The following is a 22,353-nucleotide window of genomic DNA, read 5'->3' as shown; positions in this document are numbered from 1 at the left end:
TGTTGCAGATCCTCCTGCCTAGAAGCACGATAGAAGCTATCAAAAACAAATCCAAAAAATGCCAAACCAAACCAAAACCAACACTTCTCAGGTTCAGACATATAGATGGGGTCCAGGCAAGCACATGAGGTGCAGAGGTTATTAAAAGACATTATCTTTTAAATTATATTTTATTATATTGTATTATTCTATTTATTGTATTATGTTTATGATATATCATTATGCTTATATATTTGTATTATTTATTATATTACGTGGCTGTAGTTAAAGACCAGAAGATGTCACCTCATTCTTTCTTGAATTCCTAATTTCATGAAGGATAATAACCCAAGGGGAAAAAAAAATCACTCAATTCTCTACAGCTTCCTTATAATAGCTGTGGTTATTACACAAGGTTAGTGCACAGAGACCACAAAATCTTCTCAGACAGGGCTGTGTTAATCCATACTCTATAAAATAAGAACACTTCTGATGACTTGGCATTCGCTACTTAATTCTATTTTTTTCTCATTCCTGTAGGACAAAACTTTGTTCCATCCAGTAAGCGGCAGCTGCATAGATTGCAACCCAGCCGAGAAGAAGATTTTCATGAACAGATGTGATCCTTTATCTGAAACTCAACAGTGGATTTTTGAACATACTAATATGACTGTTTTAGAAAAATTTAACAGCAAGGCCAGTTCCTAGAAAGAAAAAAAAAAATTAACACACCCAATTACATACAGACTGCAGAACACATTTTGGTCAGCATCTGGGTCGAAGGAGTCAGGAATTAAATTTCCTAGATCCAGGAATTCTGTTCTGAGGATTAAGAAAATGCCACAGCAAGAGCCAGCAGGCTGTCCTTGTGGATGTACAGCATCTGAAGAATTTGGCCAAGAGCCTCACCGAATGTTGCTGAGAACTTCAGGCTGAAAATTCCCTTGCCGGTCAAGGGAAAAAAAAAAACATGTTTAAAAACTGTTTAAAAAGTACTCTAAGTTAATAAAGAAAAACAAAACTCTAGAGTTTCTCAGGTCAAATCCTGCTGTAGTGAGTAGCTCAGAACAGACACTATAATTTGGGATGGGTATATGGTGTGCATGATGGCTACAGGAACCTGAAGAAATCCCAGGTTTAAGAACTAAACATGCTGGTAGAAGAATAATGATGTCCCAGCACTCCCTAGACAAGATATATGCTCTGTTGACATTCTTTTAATAAAAGGTTGGGTTAAGCAGGTTTAACCCTCAGAACTGCTGCAATTAATTTTAAATACCTCCCTTTTGCATTCCATTCATTACCGAAGTAGAAATGGTAGAAATCTTAGGGTCTAGAATTACACTGTAGTGAAGCATGAAATAAACTGTAAGGTTTTGCTCTCACATTTCCCCCCTTCAGGAAAAAAAGAAAAGCAATCAAATTTCTATATCTGATATATATTTAGTAATTGTGATTCAAATCCCATTGTCACACAAGGTGAGATTTCTTTTTTCAGTGACAAATATAATAGCGGCAGCTGCAGCATAATGTAGGGCTTGTGGACTAGCTATCTTTTCTAAAGGTAGAATCCTTACCAAAGTATAAATTAAATGTAGGCTGGAGAGAAAAAAAAAATCAGGAGAGTAGGAAATAATTGCATACTGCACGCTGAACTAGGTTAGTCAAATTAACGTACACTGTCATCACCTAAAAGTGTGTTGACTCCCTGCAGTGCAGCTTAAAAGATCTTGCAGTGCTCTTGACAGATAAGAGTGGAGAGAAAAATTGACATGAAAATAGTTGGGTGGTTTTGAAGTTTTTGAAATCTGTGATGGAAATCACTAGAACTTTCCAAAATTAGCAAGTGAATGGCATTGTAGATCTCGTGACAGACGAAACAAGAAGTGCAAACAAGTTAAATATTACAATATTTTGGTACTTTAGGCACAGGCACAATTCGTGCTAATGATTGTTGCAACCCATGGTGTCCCTCAGACCCATCATGCTGCTGTCATGAGAGGCCTCTCAAACTTGTTCAGGGGGCCTATGGTTCTTCTTAGCAGAAATCAGTTAATACTCGTGTGGAACAGAACCTACCGTTTTGAGATTTTTTTCAAGGTAAGAGCAAGTAGAAGTTTGTATCAAGTAAACATGTGGCCTGCTTTTAATTGAAAGATGAATTGACAGATGAAAGCACCATAGATGCAGATAGATCATATCCTCTAAGCAGTGGCTGTAACAGTACTTTCAGGTTCCCAAAATATCATATGTAATTAAGTTGCTTATTCTGATTGCTGGAGAGGTGGCTGACTAACCAAAATCATGATGTGCAATCTACCCTGTTTTGAGGGAGTAGGGTGGCTGTGTTTTGTTTATTCCTCCTTAGGCTGTGTTTATGCACAAAGAGCATTGATTGCATCCAGAGGATGGTTCTAGTACCCGTAACTATGTGCTGTTTTATGGCAGAACCTTGTAGTTGTAGATTAAGATCTAAAATTGTAAGGTCATAGGAACTTTTTAGGAGGGAAATAAGATCCTGTAGCATTCAGAATGCATGCACTTGGAAAATTGTGAAATGCATCCGTACATTGAAAAATTGCTGCAAGTTAGTAAAGAGATCTTTCAAATAATCTGAAAGAATTGTAACAGTAGAGTTAGGCTTCTCCTTCTATGGTATTAAATTAAGTGAGCTGGTTTAGGTATTGTTTAAATTTAATTTGAAGATATGGTGCGCTCAGGAACAGATGCAGTAAGGCTACTGCATGAGGATACTTCAGATTTTTTTAGCTGCCAGTACATAGAACCAGAGCAGGCACTGCAGACTGTCAGCCTTCCCAGGTGCAGTGCTTGTAGCATCATTTATTTGCAGCCTGAACATGAGGAAAGAGGATTTGAAAAAAAGAAGAAAATGGCTGCCTAAAATGTAAATGCAGCCCTCAAGATGCTGATTGTAAGTGGCCCCCAACTGTCAAAGTCCTGGAAGCAACACTGCACGCCCAAACTAGAGGCAAAGGAGAACTGCTAAACTAGCTAAGCATTTTATGTTATGCACATATTGGTAGGGTTATATCCTTCAGTGTTTGACTGCATCTCAGTGGTCTCATTTTGCAATGGCTAATGGGAAGCAGGCTGCTGTTAAGGCAAAGAACTTCTATGCCTTTTATATCCCTCATTGTGAAATGCTGTACAGCATCTTACACTGCCAAGGGAAACCTCCTTATTCATAGCTGGACACTAATTGTAAGATCTAGCAGTCCTTGTCAGAAAACAATCCACATAACTAATATTCAGATGTTCTAGGAAAAAATACAATCTACCTAATGTTTTTAGGTTTTCACAGTATCACAGTATGTTTGGGATTGGAAGGGACCTCAAAAGATCATCTAGTCCAATCCCCCTGCTGGAGCAGGAACGCCTAGGTGAGGTCGCACAGGAACATGTCCAGGCGGGTTTTGAATGTCTCCAGAGAAGAAGACTCCACAACCTCCCTGGGCAGCCTGTTCCAGTGCTCTGTCACCCTCACTGAGAAGAAGTTTTTTCTCAAATTTAAGCGGAACCTCTTGTGTTCCAGCTTGATCCCATTACCCCTTGTCCTATCATTGTTTGCCACTGAGAAGAGCCTGGCTCCATCCTCATGGCACTCACCCTTTATATATTTATAAACATTAATGAGGTCCCCCCTTAGTCTCCTCTTCTCCAAACTGAAGAGACCCAGCTCCCTCAGCCTTTCTTCATAAGGGAGGTGCTCCACTCTCTTAATCATCTTCGTTGCCCTACGCTGGACCCTCTCCAGCAGTTCCCTGTCCTTCTTGAACTGAGGGGCCCAGAACTGGACACAATATTCCAGATGTGGTCTCACCAGAGCAGAGTAGAGGGGAAGGAGGACCTCTCGATCTACTAACCACCCCCCTTGTAATACACCCCAGGATGCCATTGGCCTTCCTGGCCACAAGGGCACAGTGCTGGCTTATGATCATCCTGTTGTCCACCAGGACCCCCAGGTCCCTTTCCTCTACACTGCTCTCTAATATGTAGTCTCCCAACCTATACTGGAACCTGGGGTTGTTCCTGCCCAGATGCAGGACTCTACACTTTCCCTTGTTAAATTTCATTAGGTTATTCCCCGCCCAACTCTCCAGCCTGTCCAGGTCCCGCTGGATGGCAGCACAGCCTTCTGGCGTGTCAGCCACACCTCCCAGCTTAGTGTCATCAGCAAACTTGCTGATAGTACACTCAATTCCCTCGTCCAAATCGTTAATGAATATATTGAATAATATTGGCCCCAGTACTGACCCCTGAGGTACTCCACTAGATACTGGCCTCCAGCTAGACTCCGCACCATTGACTACCACTCTCTGGCTTCTCTCCTTAAGCCAGTTTGCAACCCACCTCACTACTCTATTGTCTAGACCACACCTCCTCAACTTAGCTGTGAGGATGCTGTGGGAGACTGTGTCAAAGGCTTTGCTGAAGTCAAGGTAGACCACATCCACCGCTCTGCCATCATCCATCCACCTTGTTACATTCTCATAAAAGGCTATGAGGTTGGTCAAGCATGACTTACCCTTGGTAAAGCCATGCTGACTGCCCCTAATAACCCTCTTATCCTTGATATGCCTTGAGATGGCACCAAGGATAAGCTGTTCCATTACTTTCCCAGGGACAGAGGTGAGGCTGACCGGTCTATAATTACCCGGGTCCTCCTTCTTGCCCTTTTTGAAGACTGGAGTGGCATTTGCTTTCCTCCAATCCTCAGGCACCTCCCCCGTTTCCCAAGACTTGGCAAAGATGATGGAGAGCGTTTTATAGGTAAAACATAGGAAAAATGTATTCTAGTTTGTTGTGGGTCAACAGTGAGCAACTGTTGGATCAATCTGGAAATATAAAGGTTAAATGAAAGTCCATATCTTGAGGAAAGTTTAATAAGAACTTGCCAGAATGCAGCATAGAAATACACACGTATGCATATCTGTGTGTGTGTACATATGTACATGTGACCAGTGGAAAGAGGTAGATGGAGGAGAGAGGTTTGTTTTCACTGAATGGACTGATCTTACAAATATTTAGTATAACCAGAACTGCACAGAAAAAAAAAATAGGACACATTAGACTGATGGTGAAGATTATTATCTCACTGTTTTCAGCTTAAGCAATTTTATCTTTTTTTAAAAACTGAGACAAAAAGCTACCATGCAACTTCCCCACAGCCAACTGCAGTCCTGCTACTATGGATATAGGGTGGCCCTAGGGACAGTGTAGTTCAGAGCTCTGCACCTGTAGTGTTTGAGATGATGGATTCACAAAATGGTTTTGACTTGCTAAGCACAGGACTCCTTCAACAGAAAGTTTCATTAATAATAAATGATCATCCCTACCTCTAAATTGAATTCTGTCTTGGGTGTTCTCCAAAGCTTTCCACTGATAACAGTATTCCATGACTAATTTAACATTTGAAACTTCTTTAAGTCTTCCTACAACCATATCTTTTCCAGCCAAGAAACACCTGAAAAACTTGGTAGGATGGACAGGTGGAGCTTCCTCTTATATTTCACCAGGAGCACTTAGCTTGAATATACATTTCTCTAAAAGGCTATGAAGTTTCCTCACAGATTTTTTTTTTTTTTAAATACCAGGTAGTTCTGAACATATTTTGAATCTAGTACACAGGTAGCATTAACAGATGTGGACTTATCATTTCAGTGGAGCTATGTTAATGTGTCCCAACTGATGACTTGCTTCAGGTTTTTCCAATTAGTTATTTTATGGCTCAGTGGGCTTTAATCAGCATGCCTGAAAACGAGATTTTTGTATCTTAAGAGAGTTTATCAGCACCTACCCTAAACCTATTCCATTTAAGGTTGTCTGACTCTTCTTAGTGACCAGCAAACTACTGCCACAGGAGGGAGCATCTGGAAAACCCGGAATCAACACCTAGTGCAATTAAAACACTAAAATCGTATGAGTTTCCCTGCATATATTCCAAAATCTAAACTAAAGAGAAGACCTGGGGGAGAGGTCTTAAAGGAGGGAGGGGAAGCTGGGAAACAAAGCATTTCACATGTGAAAGGAACAGCCTTGTTGCAGAGGCATGGCAAGGCTTCACTTTTCATTGGGCACAGTCTTATTTCAGAAAAATGAGATTGCTTTAGAACAAATGTTTCTGCAACATTATGGATATTTTAATGCATACTTCCTGGGTGTTATCAGTTTATGAATAAATGGTCTGTAGCTGCTGAACCTAGGTCTTCTTTGTGATAAAGTTAGACTAAGCTGGAAAGGAAGCTGACAAGCACTTAACAATCTCCAGTTACTGGCAGTTTGCCAGGCATCCACGTCTCCATGACCTCAGTGAAATCAGATGCCACAGATGATCATAGAAGAAACATATATAAATAGCTTAACCAAATTGATTTGATAGTTTGCACCTCTGTAAGATGTCACTTTTGTTAAAAAAAAAAAAAAAATCATCCTCAGAATTCATTTACATTTTTACTGATAACTTCTGCAAGGGACTGAGTGAGTGGGACCTTTTTAACCTACCCAGACAGATTGGAGATGGCACATTTTCAGCAGGCAGTACTGGGAGGCTTTCAGTGTGGCTGTCGCCAGCCATGGATCCATTTTCTGTTTAAAGAGCATCAATCTTTAATGCTGTTAGCCCAGCATTTTTCAAGAGAACACAAGATGTACATTAAAAAAATAGTATGATAATGGATTTATTTTTGTTTTTTAATTCACAAGGTTGTTAGGGAAACCATTTCAAAACCCTTGAAAACAAAAAAGCTGATCAGAAGTAGATTTTTATAACTGCTATTAGGCATAGAAAGTTCATTAATTAATTAAACTCCCTTCCAAATCTGGTCTATATATCCTCTTAGCAACAACACAAGGGTCCAAAAGAGCTTTTACATAAGATAAGTCTGAAGTAAAATTTTGAAAGACCTCTAAAAAGTGATCAGGAATAAGCCAAAAGGTAACAAAAATCCTCAAACCAAAAACTGGCTATTGTGTCTAGTGTTCTAAGAGATTTTGTTAAACTTCTTGTCCTAAAATAGTATCCATTGCCCAGAAAATTTTGCATTAATAAGTAATATGGTTTAGTAAATCTTTATTGCGTAGTGCTTTCTAGATAAGATTCTTACTCTTTAAAAAAATCAAATTTTAGTGAATTTGTACAGTTAGTTGCTGATGAGGGTTTTTTTAACCACAGGTAATACATGAATCTGTTTTGAGGTCTCCTGAAATCTTGTATTTCCTTGTTGTAATTCTGAATGCACTGGACTGAAGAAAATCTAAACAGAGAGGAAAAAAAAAGCCTCAAAAAAAATCTAAGAAACGTGTAAAAACAAACAGTGAGATTGTTTAGCTAGAGATGATAAAAAAATGCATCACATTTCCTGAAGGCTTCAACAGCATTCAGAAAATACATTTGCTGTGTGCAGTGGCTTTCTGTTCTTTCGGTATGATTAATATCAGTGGTACTACCCCTGAAGCAGGACTTCTGAAAATGATGTGCTATCATTTGGCACAGTGGGTGGACAGCATGGTGCCAGAAAAAAAAATCACATCACTTTCTAAGAACAGTTCCTGAAAAAATTGCACTCAAACATTGTAGTCATGCCTTAAGAGTCTTAGCTATTTATAAAGTTCCTGTTATTTTTGCCTTTTTTTTTTTTACAGGAACTGGTAGTGCGGTAGGTGCTTCAGTGGTCATTAAGAAGACAGTGCAGACAACAAGGGAACAAAGAGGACATGGGTTAAAACAGCAAGAACTTGTGGTTACCTAAAGTTGTCCACAGCACTGTCAAGCAGATTAATTATACACTAAGAGAAACCTCCTTCTTTTGTGTGGCCATTGTGGTAGATGCCCAGCTCCAGGGAATAATCAGGACTGCGTACTCCACAGAAAATGCAGAAAAAGTGACGATGACCCATTTTTGAGAAGCAGATGCATGGGGCATTGAGACATATCACAGAGAGCATAAGGGAGGTGAGGGGAGCTGCAGCAAGGAAGTCTGGTGAGTGATGGTATCTAAAAGACATTAAGACATAGAAAAGGAAAATGGTCCTCATTAACCTTAGCCTGTATTAACCTTCGCAATATCCCTAATGCTTTGTCAAAGTATTAGTTGATTTAATTAAGTTAATCCTTCACCTCTCCCAGTTTAATGACTCAAGCTGGAAGGAATTGCAGCCCAAGCAAATTTCTGTTGATCAGCTTGGAGCATCTAATTGGCACAAAACACCACTAGGCATAGTTTAGTCAAAAAGCTCAACTGGCACCAAAACTAAACCAATATTATCAGCCTAAAAGATCAGTAGGCCCCTGGCATCTCTCTGTGAAAAAAGGTTTTCCTTGCCTAAAAGTGATTGATGGTAATGATCCTAGATTAAGAAGATCAGGAGTCATGAGCTTTCACAGAGGTGAAAGGCCAAATGGTGAGATTAGGAGATGGCAGTTTAATTGAGAAAGAAAGGAGGAAATAGGTGGGAAAAGGGAAGGGGCAGGAATCAGGTTTATTTCTGGATATGAAGGAAGCATGACCTACAAAGGTCAGCCACTGATAATTTTGGATACCTCTTTATACCAGGGTTTGCATGTTTATTTCCATCACAATTACTCAGGAATTGAGAGGCAATCAGTTCCACCCTCTCCTGCAAAGCACTTAAATTTAGAATAAAGAGAACTGCATAATCTGAAATGTATTGATTGTGAGTGTAATTAGAGCAAAGCTTTGCTGGACACCAAGCCAGCGCTGAGTTTTCCAGCAAAGCTATGTTCCTGAGAATACTTCGTGGATAGTGTGTAGAAGCAAAACATTATAGTTGCTATTTTACCTCAGATTAATATTTCCCTGTACCTCAGGCTTTTTGAAAGAGGAGAAGTGTTCACCTAAATTTTCCAGGAAATGTCAATCCAGATCAGTAGAAAGTAGCTCTGCCTGCTCCCTATGAGGATCAAGACAATGTGTGTTTATCTTCCAACAGCAAATACAGCTCTTAAAAAAAGAGCATCATAGCTCTGCCTTCTTGATTCCTTTCAGCGTTCACCTCTTTTTATGCATTTCGGTTATTTTCTTTATCCTTTTTTCCAGTTTGGCCTTTCTTCCCTTCTGCTGGCTTCCTATCTGCAGGATCCTGCCAGAACACTGGTCCTTTCTCTTCCCTCTCTTCTGGTTTGTGCTGAGAGGTGTTTCTGCTGTTGCAGATCCCATCCTCAAGATATGAGTGACTGAAGCTGCTTTAATCTTCACTTGGCAAAACCACAAGCCCTTTGCTTGCTGCAGCTTGTGCTAGCAGAGGGGTAGGGAGGAGAAAGGCACCTGAGGAGAAAGGAGAAGTTCTGTCCTTGTGGGTCAGTCTCACTACAAGTTTTGTCTGTGGAAGAGTTATAGCTCATAGTACAGATAGACAAACATCTTTGATGGAGAAAATGTCATTGTTGATGTACTTTCTCACCCATCTTCAAAATCCAGTGCTACCCAGAGAGGGGAATGTCTATGAACAGAAGCATCTTATTCAGTGGATACACTTCTTACAAATGTTTAGAAGCAAATGAACTTCACCTTGATAAGCAGGTTTTAACTTGTGATTATCATTATTGAGCTAATGTAGATACAGGAAACTTAGTTAGAATTACATTAAAATGTGGTTTGTATAAGCAACCAAGGGATTATAACAACTTTAACTGAAGGCATTGTTTCAATTCTGAAATGGATGTATAGGCTTTGATAAATGCATGATGCAGGTTAACTTCTAGTCAAGCTGCAGAGAGTCAGAAGGAATTTCTTTGCAAAATCCCCAAAAAAATAAATTGTCCAACTTGCAGCAGCTTTTGCTTTCAGCTGCACAGGGCTCCAGTTTATTCTACAATCTGTCAGCAAAGTTAATAGCTATAAAAAGATGTCCCCATGATTCTCATTGTCAAAGCTGCATTTGCAGAGATGGCAGTAAAACATCACCTTTTCTTTCCTGTTAGCAGAGAACCCTTTCATTTGTTTCCTATTAGTTTTTATACACCTCTGGAGTAATTTGCTTGTAACCAGAACACATGGATAGAAACTGCACTCTGTCCCTCCACTAAACAGGTTCCTAGGAAATCAGAGTACCAGTGTGAAGGTCATACAAATGCACCATTAAAAAGATTGCCAACCAAGGAAGAAGGATTTCATATAGAAGAAAAATAAGACCCCAAAAAAAGTTTTTTTTCTTTTATTACTGTCATATCAGTCTCCAAATTGCAGGTACTGCTCTACGTCTAAATGTATCATGGTAATCCACACCTGGAAGGATAATCATTCTTCATCAGGACTCTGATGCCAGTTTTCCACACAAGTCTGCCCTGTGGCTATACAAACCTCATCTTCATGGTTGGGAGGTTTTCTCCACAGTTGCTATCCCTACAAGGGGCACATGCCTTCTGACTTTGGCCTGACCTGTAGTTTTCCACCTCAAACTCTGTTGGCCAAAGCAGCTCGGTACTGATCAGGTCTTCAGATGATCTGGTCCGTTGCACATCTCTTAACGCTTCACAGCAGTTCAGCCCGCATAAACACACGATTTGCCAAGCATCAGGTGGCAAAAAGAAATTTGTGGTCCCTTCTGAGCCACTGAGATGCTTCTGTTTATCAACTAGCCTTTCTGATGGTCAGAGTGTTTTCCAGGCATCTCTGTGAATAAACACCCTTTCCTGCGGGTATCCTGCAAAATATCCATTTCTCTCACTTTTCTGAGAGTCTGGAATTACAGCCTTCAATCGCTGTTAAACAACGTTCAGGGCAAAACATTCCCTGGCAATTCAGCTATTATAAACTATTTTTAAAGGGCCAAGGAGGGCTGGAGACAACTTTGTGTAATTCCCATCCAATGTGCTAGTAGGCAAGGCAGCCACTGATGAGCTGGGCTGGTAGGTGGCCAGTAAAACTCAATGAACAAGTTAGATGGAGTTGTCTAATTTTCTGAGTGTTAAGGTCAAATTCTTTGGTTATTGTAATTTAGTAAATATAGCTCTCTGAAAAAATGGGGAAAATATTTTCAGATGTGTGCATTTGAAGTATTATACAATAGATTATAATTAGTAATACATACATTCTAATAAGTAAAAGGAAAACATACACTTCTGTGCTGACTAGTCTGAGATAGTTGGCTTAGATCTTATTAAACAACAGCTGTAGAAGCTTTGACCAACTTACTGATGCATTAAAATAATGTTTTCAAGACATGCTTAAAGGTTTTACAGAGAGCACATGCCTGTAAATTACTAGACTGTAATTAAGAAGCTGATCTATGGAATAAAAATTGTACACCTGTCCTATTTATATTTGGATGTATTACGTGACAGAATACAAAGTAAAAGATTGCTGAAGTACAATTTAAAAAAAAAATACCATGATCTGAATGAATAAATACCTCTCAGAAGCTATCACATTAATGTTTCAATTTGTTGTACATCTACTGCCGCTAAAATAACTCGCTGTGTTGAGTGGGTAAAGGACAGACAAGCCCAGCCAGCTGCAGGGCTGCCCCGGGCCATACGGCTGCTCACAGTCCCCACAGCCCCCGGCCACACCGGCTGTGTCGTAGCAACAGAAGGAGAAACCAAAGTCGTCTTCTCTAACACAGAGAACTGTTAGCTCTGGCAATATCAAAGCTCATCTCTCTAATGGCCACTTAAATAAGAGGCAAATACAGAAGTGAGGACAAACAGTTGTACACACATGAGTCCTCAAGTGGTAAAGAAGCATCGAAAAAGTCAGTAAGGACTTGATTCTAGTAAAAAGCCATGTAAGCAGAGATTATTTGTCCCCTTCCACACCAAAATACCCTAGTCAACCAAATGACCTAGAAATTCCCAGCACCACTGATGGTTCTTCCATCTACAGTTGATAACATGTATTATACAATACATCATCTTCCTAAGCAGGATTAGCCTACTGAAAGTGGGTAGCTGCAATGCAGGAGTTATTGGCAATAGCCAATCAATCGTCTTCAAAGACTAGAGAAGGAAGAGGTCCTTATTACCTATTATTTTATTTATCTTTAAAGGAATTATTTTTCTATTTTTGACTTGCATCTCTTTAAGCCCTGTAACTGAATTTTATGTATACCCATATGCTTTAGCTTTTAGTCTGTACCTCTACCATAAAGCTTTCTAATCTAAATTAGTTGGTTAAATTCATCCCTGACATCCACTGCATGTGGCAGAGTTGTGGTAGGATTTAACTGGACACAGTCTAATTTTTATTTATCCAGGCAGCTTTCTGAGGGAATGGTTAAAGTGAACATTGTTTCTGAAGACCTTTGAACCTTAAAAATAGTAAAAATAAGAAAACTATAAGCACGTACTAAAAACACATGACTGTTCCTCATCTAGAAAGCTTAAAATTGTGCTGTGTCAAATGCAAGCTGAAGGCATCCCTAAATGAAAAAAAGGAAAAAGAAAAATATATAAACTGTTATTTGTGACCTAAACTTTCCACACACAGTGTTTGGGACTGATTCCTTACAGTCAGTTCTACTGAGCAACCTTGGTAAATATCATTCCAGAATGATGACAAACTGAAATGGTGATTACAACAACAAAACAAAATACAAGTGAAGGGGATTTTATTAATAACAAAACCTTCTATTAAATCCCTAATGAGGCTGGAGTTGTTAGTGTTACAGGCACTACCCTTAACAAGGGAACAACTAGGAACGAAGAAAAATTATTATTGAAAGAACAATAAAGTGATTTAGATACATCAAAAACAATTAGGCATTAGTTTTAATTCAACCTAAAGTTAAACACAGTTGTTGGTTTGTTTTTTTTTAAAAAAAAAAAGAGGATTCTGCCGTTTGCAGCATCTAAAGTTCACAGCCTGAGGAAACCAGAGCCTTATGTGAATTGTATATCAATTATCTAATTAACTCTGATAACAACAGGTGCAAACCTTCAGGAAAAAGCTTTAAAGAGCTTTTGCAGTTAAGGACAGATCAGGAGAGTAATAAGACTTGAAGCAGGGAGAAAAGAAAGGACTTTATCTTCTTCTGAAATGAGTGGCTTGTCCCTGTTTGCAGGGACAAGTGGACAGGAGTTATACAGCAGTTACTGGTGCATGTTTATCAGCCCAGAATGCAGCATTTCAGCATGGGAAGAGGGATGAGGAGGCTGAGTAGGCTTCTGCTTTGACTATTCTGTTACTTCAAGTCTGAGATGTTGCCATGCATATTCCTGCTAGCCTGGAAGGAGAAGAGCATGGATCCCACCTCCTCGCCTCCCTCGGTGCACTGTGATGCCTACAGATGGGGAAAGGCAGTTTGTGATCTCTTGGCTGGGCAGCCCCTTGTGCAGGAGGGAGGCTGTTCCCACAGGGGAGGTCAGCGGCAGCTACAAGATCTCAGCCTTCAGATGCAGCCTCGTGTTAGCAGCAGTCCCTCAGAAGCACTTGCAGAGTGCAGCTGCCCACAGCCTGAATTTTTACCATGAAAAGCGGGTGATGCTACCAGCTTGTGCAGCAACTCCATGGAGTAGCTCCCTGTCAGCTTGATGGTGGCATTTATATCCCTGCTTCTCCCCCTGTGCCAGTTGGAGATGTCACCAGTCTGCACAATTGGAGATGCTATGAGCTCTGCAGCTGGATGGGAAGGTGATCCAGCTGTGCACTCCTGCTCAGTGGCAGGGTAGCATCCTTGGTTTTGAACGGGGACTGTGGTGACCTCTTCAGCTGGAGGCCTTGGGAAGTAGAAGAGGGTGTGAGTGGGGTGTTTGTATTTGGCTTAATCTAGGTAGGCTCTTTTTTTGTTTTGAGACAAGTGGGGAAAAAAAATCAGTATTTTTCTTTATTTTCTCTGCCTAAGTGATTCTTAAGTGACCTTCACCACTGTTAAATATGTCTCCTGATTTAGAACTAATAAGCTTCTACTTCAAGGAAATGCCAGGGTAAACTTTCATTCTGGCAGGGGGAAGTAAAACTGACGGGTAGAAGAAAAAGTAGCTGCCAACAGACAGACAAGTAGGAATAGCTGAGGAAGCACAGCCAGGAGACTAGCCACAGCAGTGGTTTCTTCAAGCCAGCAACTCACAGCCATTTGCCAAGGGGTTGGCTCAGTAGCTACTGCCTAAACTATGAGCAGATAGATGCTATATCTGAATTACTTGGTTATCCTCATCTCCTCAGTGCTTTCCAGAACCCAAATTGAGAGCAGGAAGCCAGTGACTGGTGGGCATCCCCCCTGAGTACCTCCTTAGGCTACCTCACACCCTTCAGGTGACCCAGGAGGGTCCATGCTGGCAGCAGCAGCACTACCAGGACAGGAGGCTTTCGTTAGGGAGAACTGCTGTCACCTGCACAATCCTGTTTCTTTTAGCTCCTCACCAATCCCACACAGCAACAGACCATACCAAAGAGTACATAAAGCCTTTACAGGTTCACACTCAGGGGTTTTTTTGAGCTATTTTGCTTCAGGAGCACCTGTTTGTACCTTGTGATTAGTGACCAGCTGTGGTTCCACCATTTTCATGCCAAGAAACCTGCATTTGCAGCCTTGTGAGAAGATATGAACCTGACTCTCCAAGCACTTGGGGACACAACTGAAAGGAGACCATGCCAACCTAAAATCAGGTCAGTAACTGAACTATTTGATGTTGGCAAGTCAAGTGTCCATACCATAAGGGAGTTTACAAAGTCAGTTGCAGTTGTTGCTTAGACTTGAGAGCAAGAACTCTCTATTTTAACTGTTTCTGAAATAGCAGCTGGGATGAAGAGGAAAAGGTTGGGAGATAGGGGTGAGTTGGAAGACAAAATTGCAATGTAATTCAGTGAGAATGTGGATTTCTTTGCTGCTAAAAGCTTAGGAATGTGTTACCAACAAAGGACACTAGATGATTGGTATGCGAGTCTTGAATAACCGTAGACACAGGACTATAAAAATACATTACAGGCTACATTTGCTAGTTTTAGTTTATTTCTTTTCAACAGCATGCTCCAAAACTAAGATCTGTGGCCCTGACCTTCTAGGAGCTCTAACCTGCTTTTCAAGGCTCTAGCTCAATAAATTACAGCCTGCCATATCTGCACACCGGCCATTTGGCAAGGCTGATAGTGCACTGTGCACCTTGCTGAGCAAAGGCAAAACATCATTGCATCCCGTCCCACCTGTCTGCCAGCCGTCCCAGTGCTGTTTGTGTCCCTACTGTGCTCATTGCCATTTCTGCTATGAAGACTCTATTTGTATTTTTTTTATATATTTTTTTCTGTATAGGTAATATCAGCAGTCCCTTAGGCTGACAGGTGACATGGCATGGCCTAGGAGAGCTAAGGATGGAAAAAAGGTAGCTTTATGTGTATTACCTGGCAGCATATCTAGTGAAATGTGATGCCGTGTGGCAGGTTAGCAAACATTACTTATGTAACTTTATTTTTGTGTGTGTAATTAGAAGAGAGTTCAGTACTTTGTTAAAAGCTTTGAGTACGAAGTTCTGCCTCTTCCTTCTTTCTGACATAGCTTTTTGATTAAGAAATGCAAAGTATAGAAGAGCACATGTTGGCTTAGGAGCTACAACATTCCAACTTCCTGTAAATGAAAAGCAAAACCCAAAAATTTCATGTCCTTTGTGCCAGCTACTTTTGGTAAAGGGGATGTTGCTGAACTTCTGTTTCTTGCAAAAAATCTTTCACTTTCGCGAGTCTTTCGTCTGACCCATTACTGAGATAATCTTCACCTAGCTTACTCCCAAAAGGTGGAAGCTGTGGTGATTCTTAGAATAGGCTTGTCAATGCATATGTGGTGAAATTAAGGAAAGTCTAGCCATTAATAAGGTCTATAACATTTTCAGACCCCCTCAGAGTTTCCATCAAGGTAAATTTAGAGTAAAATATTTCCCTTTTAAAGTGCATCTTTGAAGCAAGATGAACTAATATCTTTTCTATTATTTACCTGCTACAGTAGTCTTTACTTGGTATCTGAGCACAGTGTTTGCGAAATGTTTGCAGCTCATTTTTTTAAAAAAAAGTGTGAGTGTTATATCAGTAATAAAGAAAACAGTTTGCATTTTAGATGAAGAGACAACAGTATATCACAAAATATTTACCCAGAAAAGCAGCAATTTACAGACAATTTAACAACAGTTTAAGACTTTTTCTTTTCAGTATGTGTATACATTTAAAGCTTACAGCTTTGTTTTTCACTAAGGTTTTCATTTGTGTGCTAAGTAATTTTCTTTAAGTAAAAGGACTAGATTTGGCTGCTATCTTTGAATTTATAGTCTTCCAAAAGCATTAGCTATTTACATCTGAGTTTTTATAGCATGTGGCGTGTAAGGCATGTTTAGCTTCTTGTGGATTTTTTTAGATTTTCTTAAACAGATCATAGTCTTTATTTGCTTTTCTGGAGAGGGTTAACATAAGCTCATAAGTGTTCTGCTTTTTAAGCAAGGTAGAAAATCTAACCTCTTTGCCTTTGATAGTTTAGTGGTTTTGGAACATTTTCACTGAGAATGGATTTCAGTGCTTCTGTTTCTCCCTGGCTCTCAAAAAGAGGTTCTCATTGAGCAGCTGGAGGAATAAACCTCTCCATGCTATCTGTTTTTCTGAATATCACGTAGAGGCAATGACAAGTGAGGGATGGTAGTGACGGTGTGTAAGAATGGAGGGGAAGAGCCCTTGGGCAGGTGCCTGCAGTCCTGTGGTCTCTCCATGTTGTATGAGCAGAGTGAAGTTGTGCAAGAGACTTTGGTCCTGCTGTCCTTAGAGTGCATCTGGTCCCAAAACTTTATTGCAAGCCTCTCTTGAAGCTTTATTGATTGTAATGGCAACAGCTGTGCATGAGGTCCAAATACAAGCTTACTCACATGGAGACATTCTTGTAAGCAAAGCCAAACTCCAGCAGAGGCACTTGGGCTCTGTAGTGCTGGATGGTTTATGAATCTGCAGCTGCTCACGTGGTAGGGGCAAGGAGGTCACTAGTTCATAAAGAAATACCGTATACAAGGAGACTACCTATTGGGGCTTACTTCTCTCCAACAGGATGGAGCTGGTGGAGAATGAGAAGAAGTGTTACATGGTTTGGTGTCACACAAACAAAAAAAGTGACAGTAATGTTTGGTTTGTGCAAGCAGAAAAATGTTATTTTGACTGAACGGCTGAGGCAAGGGGGACCTTGCTGCCTGCACAGGCAACTTTCCTAAAAGGTAAAGTTTCCTAGGTGGTTTTAAATAATTAAGGATTTCTCCTGTCTTTCAAAAATGAAGAACATGATGTGCGTAACAGGGAAGGAAATGTTAACACCCACTGCTTTTGGAAGGGCCACGAGATACCGCATCAGCCCAGCAGAGAAGCAAAGTGGGAGCTGACTGAAACTCAAGTTCAGGTGCCAAGGCTTCCCAGAGGTGTGGTGTCTGCTCTGGAGATGGCCGGAGCAGGAGAATGTCCCCACCTCCCCAGTGGGAAGGCTGTTGTGACTCCCCTTGCAGCGTACACCATCACCCACCATGCTGAAGCATGCGCTCTCAGGACACAATCAAGTTAATTAAGCACTGAAGAGCTCCTAAAATGGACCTTCGAGTTATCAAATTCACAAAAAAAAAAGTTATTTGTTCCCTGAACCACCTAGCTACCTGTCTGCAAGTGAAAAATGCCATGTCAGATAACCTAGGCAGCACATATAAATCCTTGTGATACCTGAAGGCTTCACTTAATTGCTGTCTTACATGTGGTGGTGATAACTTAGAAGAAATGCCCCAAACCTTCTTACTGGAGCAGGGGCCCTGTCTCCCACTGCCATAGCAACAGAAATCCTCCTGCTGAGCAAAGCCAGCTGAGTCCAGAAAAGGTCACCAGAGACCTTTAGAAAGCCTGGGAAGTTTTATCCTCAAAGAAAGAGGAAGAGGCACAACTCTGAAGCTGGAAGGACAAAACAGTTTGCCACTGGCAAGCATCCAAAATCCACCAGCTCACCTCATATTCTTAATGTATTTGCATTGACTTTAGGGGTACTTGAGCTCTCAGTGGGTTTTGTGGGGAGAGGAGGGTGATACAGCTCGGGGAGCAAGTGTGGGAAGGTTGCATTTTTCTTTAGTTGTCATGGCTAGAAGTTATTCATAAAGCTGCAGGTACTTAGGCCTTATGGAAAAAGCCTCAGAGTTGCAAGAATTGGCATCAAAAAGGAGAAAAATCTCTTTCCTTTGGCTTCTTTTCTGCACTCTCTCCCTCCAGCACTTGGCAGAGCAGATGTAAAACGCTGCTTTTGGGGGTTCTGGTTACAGTACCATGTCTGGGGTTGTCAGAGACAGTTTAGTTCTACTGATTATGGCAGGCTGAATTTGTGGGAACTGTTGCGTCCATTTACTGGATCCAGGCAGGATCATCCTATGGTTGGCAAGCTTTTTAAAGAATTACAATTTTTGATGCACCCTGTCATGCTTAAGGCTGTATATGACTTCCAGAGTTCACTCTTGACTGCTAAAGTTTTTGTGTAATGCTTCCTTAAACCTGTATTAACTATAATTGAATGTCCAATAATAAATATTTTGAAAGAAAAGCATTTTTCCCCTCAAAGGTGAATAAGAATGCTGGGGTTAATACAGAGAAGAGGCTGAATGCAGAGCAGCAAGCGCAGCCTGGCTCACTGACCTGAAATGCTGCATTAGCCTAGGAACAAAAGCCTTGCTCTGGTTTCCTTTCTTTTGCCTCTCCTAAAGATCCTATGCCAAGTAACCTCACTGGGCAGCAAAATGAAGGGAAAAAAAAAGACACCTCCCCATCCTTCTGTATTTAAAGAGGATAAACTACAAGGTGCTGGATGGGAATGTGTATTGCGGATTCAGCCACATCCTCAGCACTGCAGCCTCCTTTACTTCTAGTGCATGCTAAGCATGTAGGTGATTCTGAATGCAGGAAACCTTTTCTTAAAAACAAAAGCACTTTAAAATACCTACAGAACACACCTGGTGTTGAAGTTGTATTACTAAGAATTTAAAGATTAAAAATAATTATAAAAATGCAGTTGTTACAAGGAAGAAATAGAGCAAGAATGAAGCCTTCTAAACACCTTAACATGTGGAAATACTCAACAGTCTTAACTTTATGCTTTGTCTTCCTACCTGTCATTCAGCTTTTCATGTCTATCTGTAGTGCATGTTACTCTCGTAACCTTAGCATTTTCCAGGATCTTTAAGAAGTCTGCAGCTAATAGTTTAATATTTTTTCTTCAGGGAACAGTTAAATCCCGACAGTGGTTATTGCCATCTTAATTATGGAAAAGCCAATACACTTACACAGCTTCAGGCAATGTGAAAACACATAAAGCACAGACCTAGCACATGCCTCAGTACCTTGGTTCTCCAATGATGGTTTAGGTATGTGTGTAACTTTGTGAAAACAGGGTCATCATAAAGTCACTATGCCATCATCCCTGAGGAAAGGGGAGGGCAATTAAGGCCGTGTGTGAAAACATAGATGTGTACTAGATAGTTTTTCTTCCCTCACAGGAGACTTGCATAGCGTTCCTATTCTCCAGTTATTTGTTTCATGTAGCTCATTGGTAACAGACTCAGCTGGTTAACTAAAAAACTTCCAATAAGGCAAAAAGTTGGAATTTAAAATGTGGTTTGTGGAGGAAGGGGTAGAATTACGTGCTTTTTTGGGATGCAAAAGGCTTCAGCACCTACTTTTATTACCTCTGAGGAAAATAGCAAGATGAGAGTTGGTTTAGTTGTGCTGGGGGATGTGGGTGAAGGACAAAAAAAAGCAACAATACAACATCCTCATTCACACTGGAGAGTGACCTTGGGTTTCAGATTGATGGTCAGCCATAGCACGCAGGGAGAGCACCCACAGCAGCAGGTATGCCGGGGTAACCTCAGACAATGCAAATACTCCAGGAGCAACCAGCACGACGAGTGAGGCCAGCCCACCTTGTCTGGCACAGCCAGCTCAGACACGTGTGCTGCAGCAGCAGTGGGGAAGTGAACAAAGGCATCCAGGCTCCGGCTCAGCAACCTCAACCCGAATTACCAGGTCAAGCATACTGCAGGCAATAATTAGATGCTAGGCAGCCTTCCTTGTCATGAAGCTTGATGTGAAATAATAATACAAAGTCTAACAGACTGTGACGTGTTGGGAACAATTGTGGCAACCAAGCCAGCCTGCAAAACACAGGTGTTTTAGATTAACACTTGAGGCACTGCTGACTTGAAAGATGTGGCATGTGATTCTACCAGTTTGGATTTGACTGAAACTCTGCGTATCTCCAAGTTACAGCCACTCACGCTTTACAAAAGGTATCTACAAGTTGCTTCCACTTATCAGTGGAAATGTTGGTCATGCAAACCAAGAGACTGCATTACCTGTTAAAGGCATGCCTAGTGCAAATATCATATATATACAAATGCTAAGTGCAGACTTGAGGCAAACTGGACAAAAACTGCAGAGAGTATCGGCTGCTCTCACCGATGACACACCCCTAGGTTATAAGGTTGCATGTTAAGGGTAGATGTTCACAAGCTCTTCAAGCACAGCAAGTGTCTTTGAAAAGAGTAACTGTGCTGTAAAGGATGCATGCTCAGAACATTGTATTTACAATGCAGCAACACAAAGAAACTGATTTTTTAAAAAAACTTTTAACTCTAAAGAGTAAGTCTTTAAAAACAGTGCAAGGGAGTCATGCACACAAATCTCATTATTCTGAAAGCTGCTTAGGAACTTTAGCCCTTAGAGTCAACATACCACAATGCATTCAGAAGTATAATTTCAAGGAGTTATAGATGCTTCTAACAATTAGCTAATTTAAAAGAAAAAAAAAAAAAAAGAAGAAGAAGGAAAAAATAGGATTTAAAAGGATTTAAAAGGAAAGAATTACAGAGGGGTTATATGTTAAGAAGGAGGTAATTGAAAGGGATTGAGAGGGGTACAGTAGGAAGTGGATGTGGTGAAGGCATTTGCAAGATTAGCTGAAGAAAAGTCTAGTAAAACGGGAAGGAGGAAGCCAAATCCTGGGACAATATAGTTTCTTTGATGTATTTGGAGCTGCATGATTTATACATATTCAGCATCTTGGCCTGCAAATCTTAGGAATGATTGGGTAAAAGTAGTCATGCAAGCTTATTAAAATACAACTAGGAAAAAATAGTATATAGTATTTGATGCACAAAAGGTACTTATATTTTCAGAGATGAAGGTATTTCAGCCTAAGGAGTCTTAGGGAATTAAGCAATTTAACAGTAATGGAAGCTGTGACTTGCTACGCAAGCTGGTTTGTTGAAACCAAAAATTGTCACAGGATTCATTACTGCTTCAGAGATGGAAAGTGAGCGTGAAGTTCATTTTCAAAAGTGTCCTTAAAGAAGCAGGATGATGTGAAGGTTAAAACTGAGAAAGAGAGGCAGTTGAAGGTGATGAGGAAAGCTCTGGCACGCAAATGATACTGACTCTAATTAGGGCAGATACACATTTTGAAATTCCTGCAAGGTTTTTGTATGTATTGAAAACATACTGAAACTCTCAGGTAAGCAGGTTGTATGTGAATGTGTGTGCACTGGAGGTCCCAACTTTTTCCAGGATTAAGAGACTGTAAGTATGTGCACCATCCTGTAGGCATTCTACGAACAAATCTGTGCTCAGCACCGAGCAAACATGGGACAAAGATACACAACACACAGTGCACAAAGCAAAGCAAAAAGCCAGCAGAGAAAGGTAAATAAAGAGCTTAACCAAGTCAGCACAACAGTACCCAAACTTTGTACTCCCTTGCTATGCTGCAGAGCTCCTAAGATCTTTTCACATTTTCCATACTGAAATCTAAAACGCAGAAGACAACAAAATATTTGTCCTGACATTAAGCAGACTCATTTCTAAGATGACTCTTATTTCATTTTCATTGCTTCAGTGACCCAGTGCCATGTTCAGGGCACTGTCAGATTTGAGGAAGAATAGACAAGAACTGAGAGTTTCATGGTCATAAAAATAAACACTGTCAGCAGGATACATAAAATAATATATTGAATTTGAAATATGACATCACAGGAGAATGAAGAAAACCAGATGCATCTGCTAAGCATTTCTGGACAGATCCATCTACATAATGCTGTTCCTTAGCAATCTAACTTTATTTAGAAAGTCAGATAGGACAGTACTTCAGATCTGGGATAAAAAGCAATGGACACCAGATATTTATGATGTCAAAAGAAACAAAACAAACACCATCTTTTCTATCTTGGTACAAAACTCATCAGGATGATCACCTCCAGAACCACTGAGCCTGTACATAGTGGAAAGTTGGGTGTGTTCAGACAACTACGTGAAAATTTGTCAGCTTGATTTCTGCCACTTCTTAAGAGTCCAGGTGCGGCACGTTTAATACAAGGACTGTTGTAATGAAGGCATGTGCTGTTGTGCAGAGGTAAGGAACCTCAAA

General features: G+C 40.5%; 2 protein-coding genes across 3 annotated transcripts in view; both read left to right on the top strand.

Moving 5' to 3' along the window:
- Nucleotides 1–11,383, top strand: part of GALNTL6 (polypeptide N-acetylgalactosaminyltransferase like 6) — a 457,687-nt gene extending 446,304 nt beyond the window's left edge. For both annotated transcript variants that reach the window (XM_065061335.1, XM_065061334.1), the window contains one exon: nt 520–11,383. In XM_065061335.1, the coding sequence (XP_064917407.1) occupies nt 520–687 (168 nt within the window). In that variant the 3' untranslated portion in view covers nt 688–11,383. The remainder of the gene's footprint in view (nt 1–519) is intronic.
- Nucleotides 11,384–20,758: 9,375 nt separating this feature from the next.
- Nucleotides 20,759–22,353, top strand: part of GALNT7 (polypeptide N-acetylgalactosaminyltransferase 7) — an 84,456-nt gene continuing 82,861 nt past the window's right edge. The window contains exon 1 of the mRNA XM_065061333.1: nt 20,759–22,338. The gene's annotated coding sequence lies outside the window, so the exon portion shown is untranslated. The remainder of the gene's footprint in view (nt 22,339–22,353) is intronic.

Source organism: Columba livia, chromosome 4 (genome assembly GCF_036013475.1).
Source record: "Columba livia isolate bColLiv1 breed racing homer chromosome 4, bColLiv1.pat.W.v2, whole genome shotgun sequence".
Lineage (NCBI taxonomy): Eukaryota > Metazoa > Chordata > Aves > Columbiformes > Columbidae > Columba > Columba livia.
Note: the sequence above shows the minus strand (reverse complement) of the source record. Positions and strands in the feature narration are given on the sequence as shown.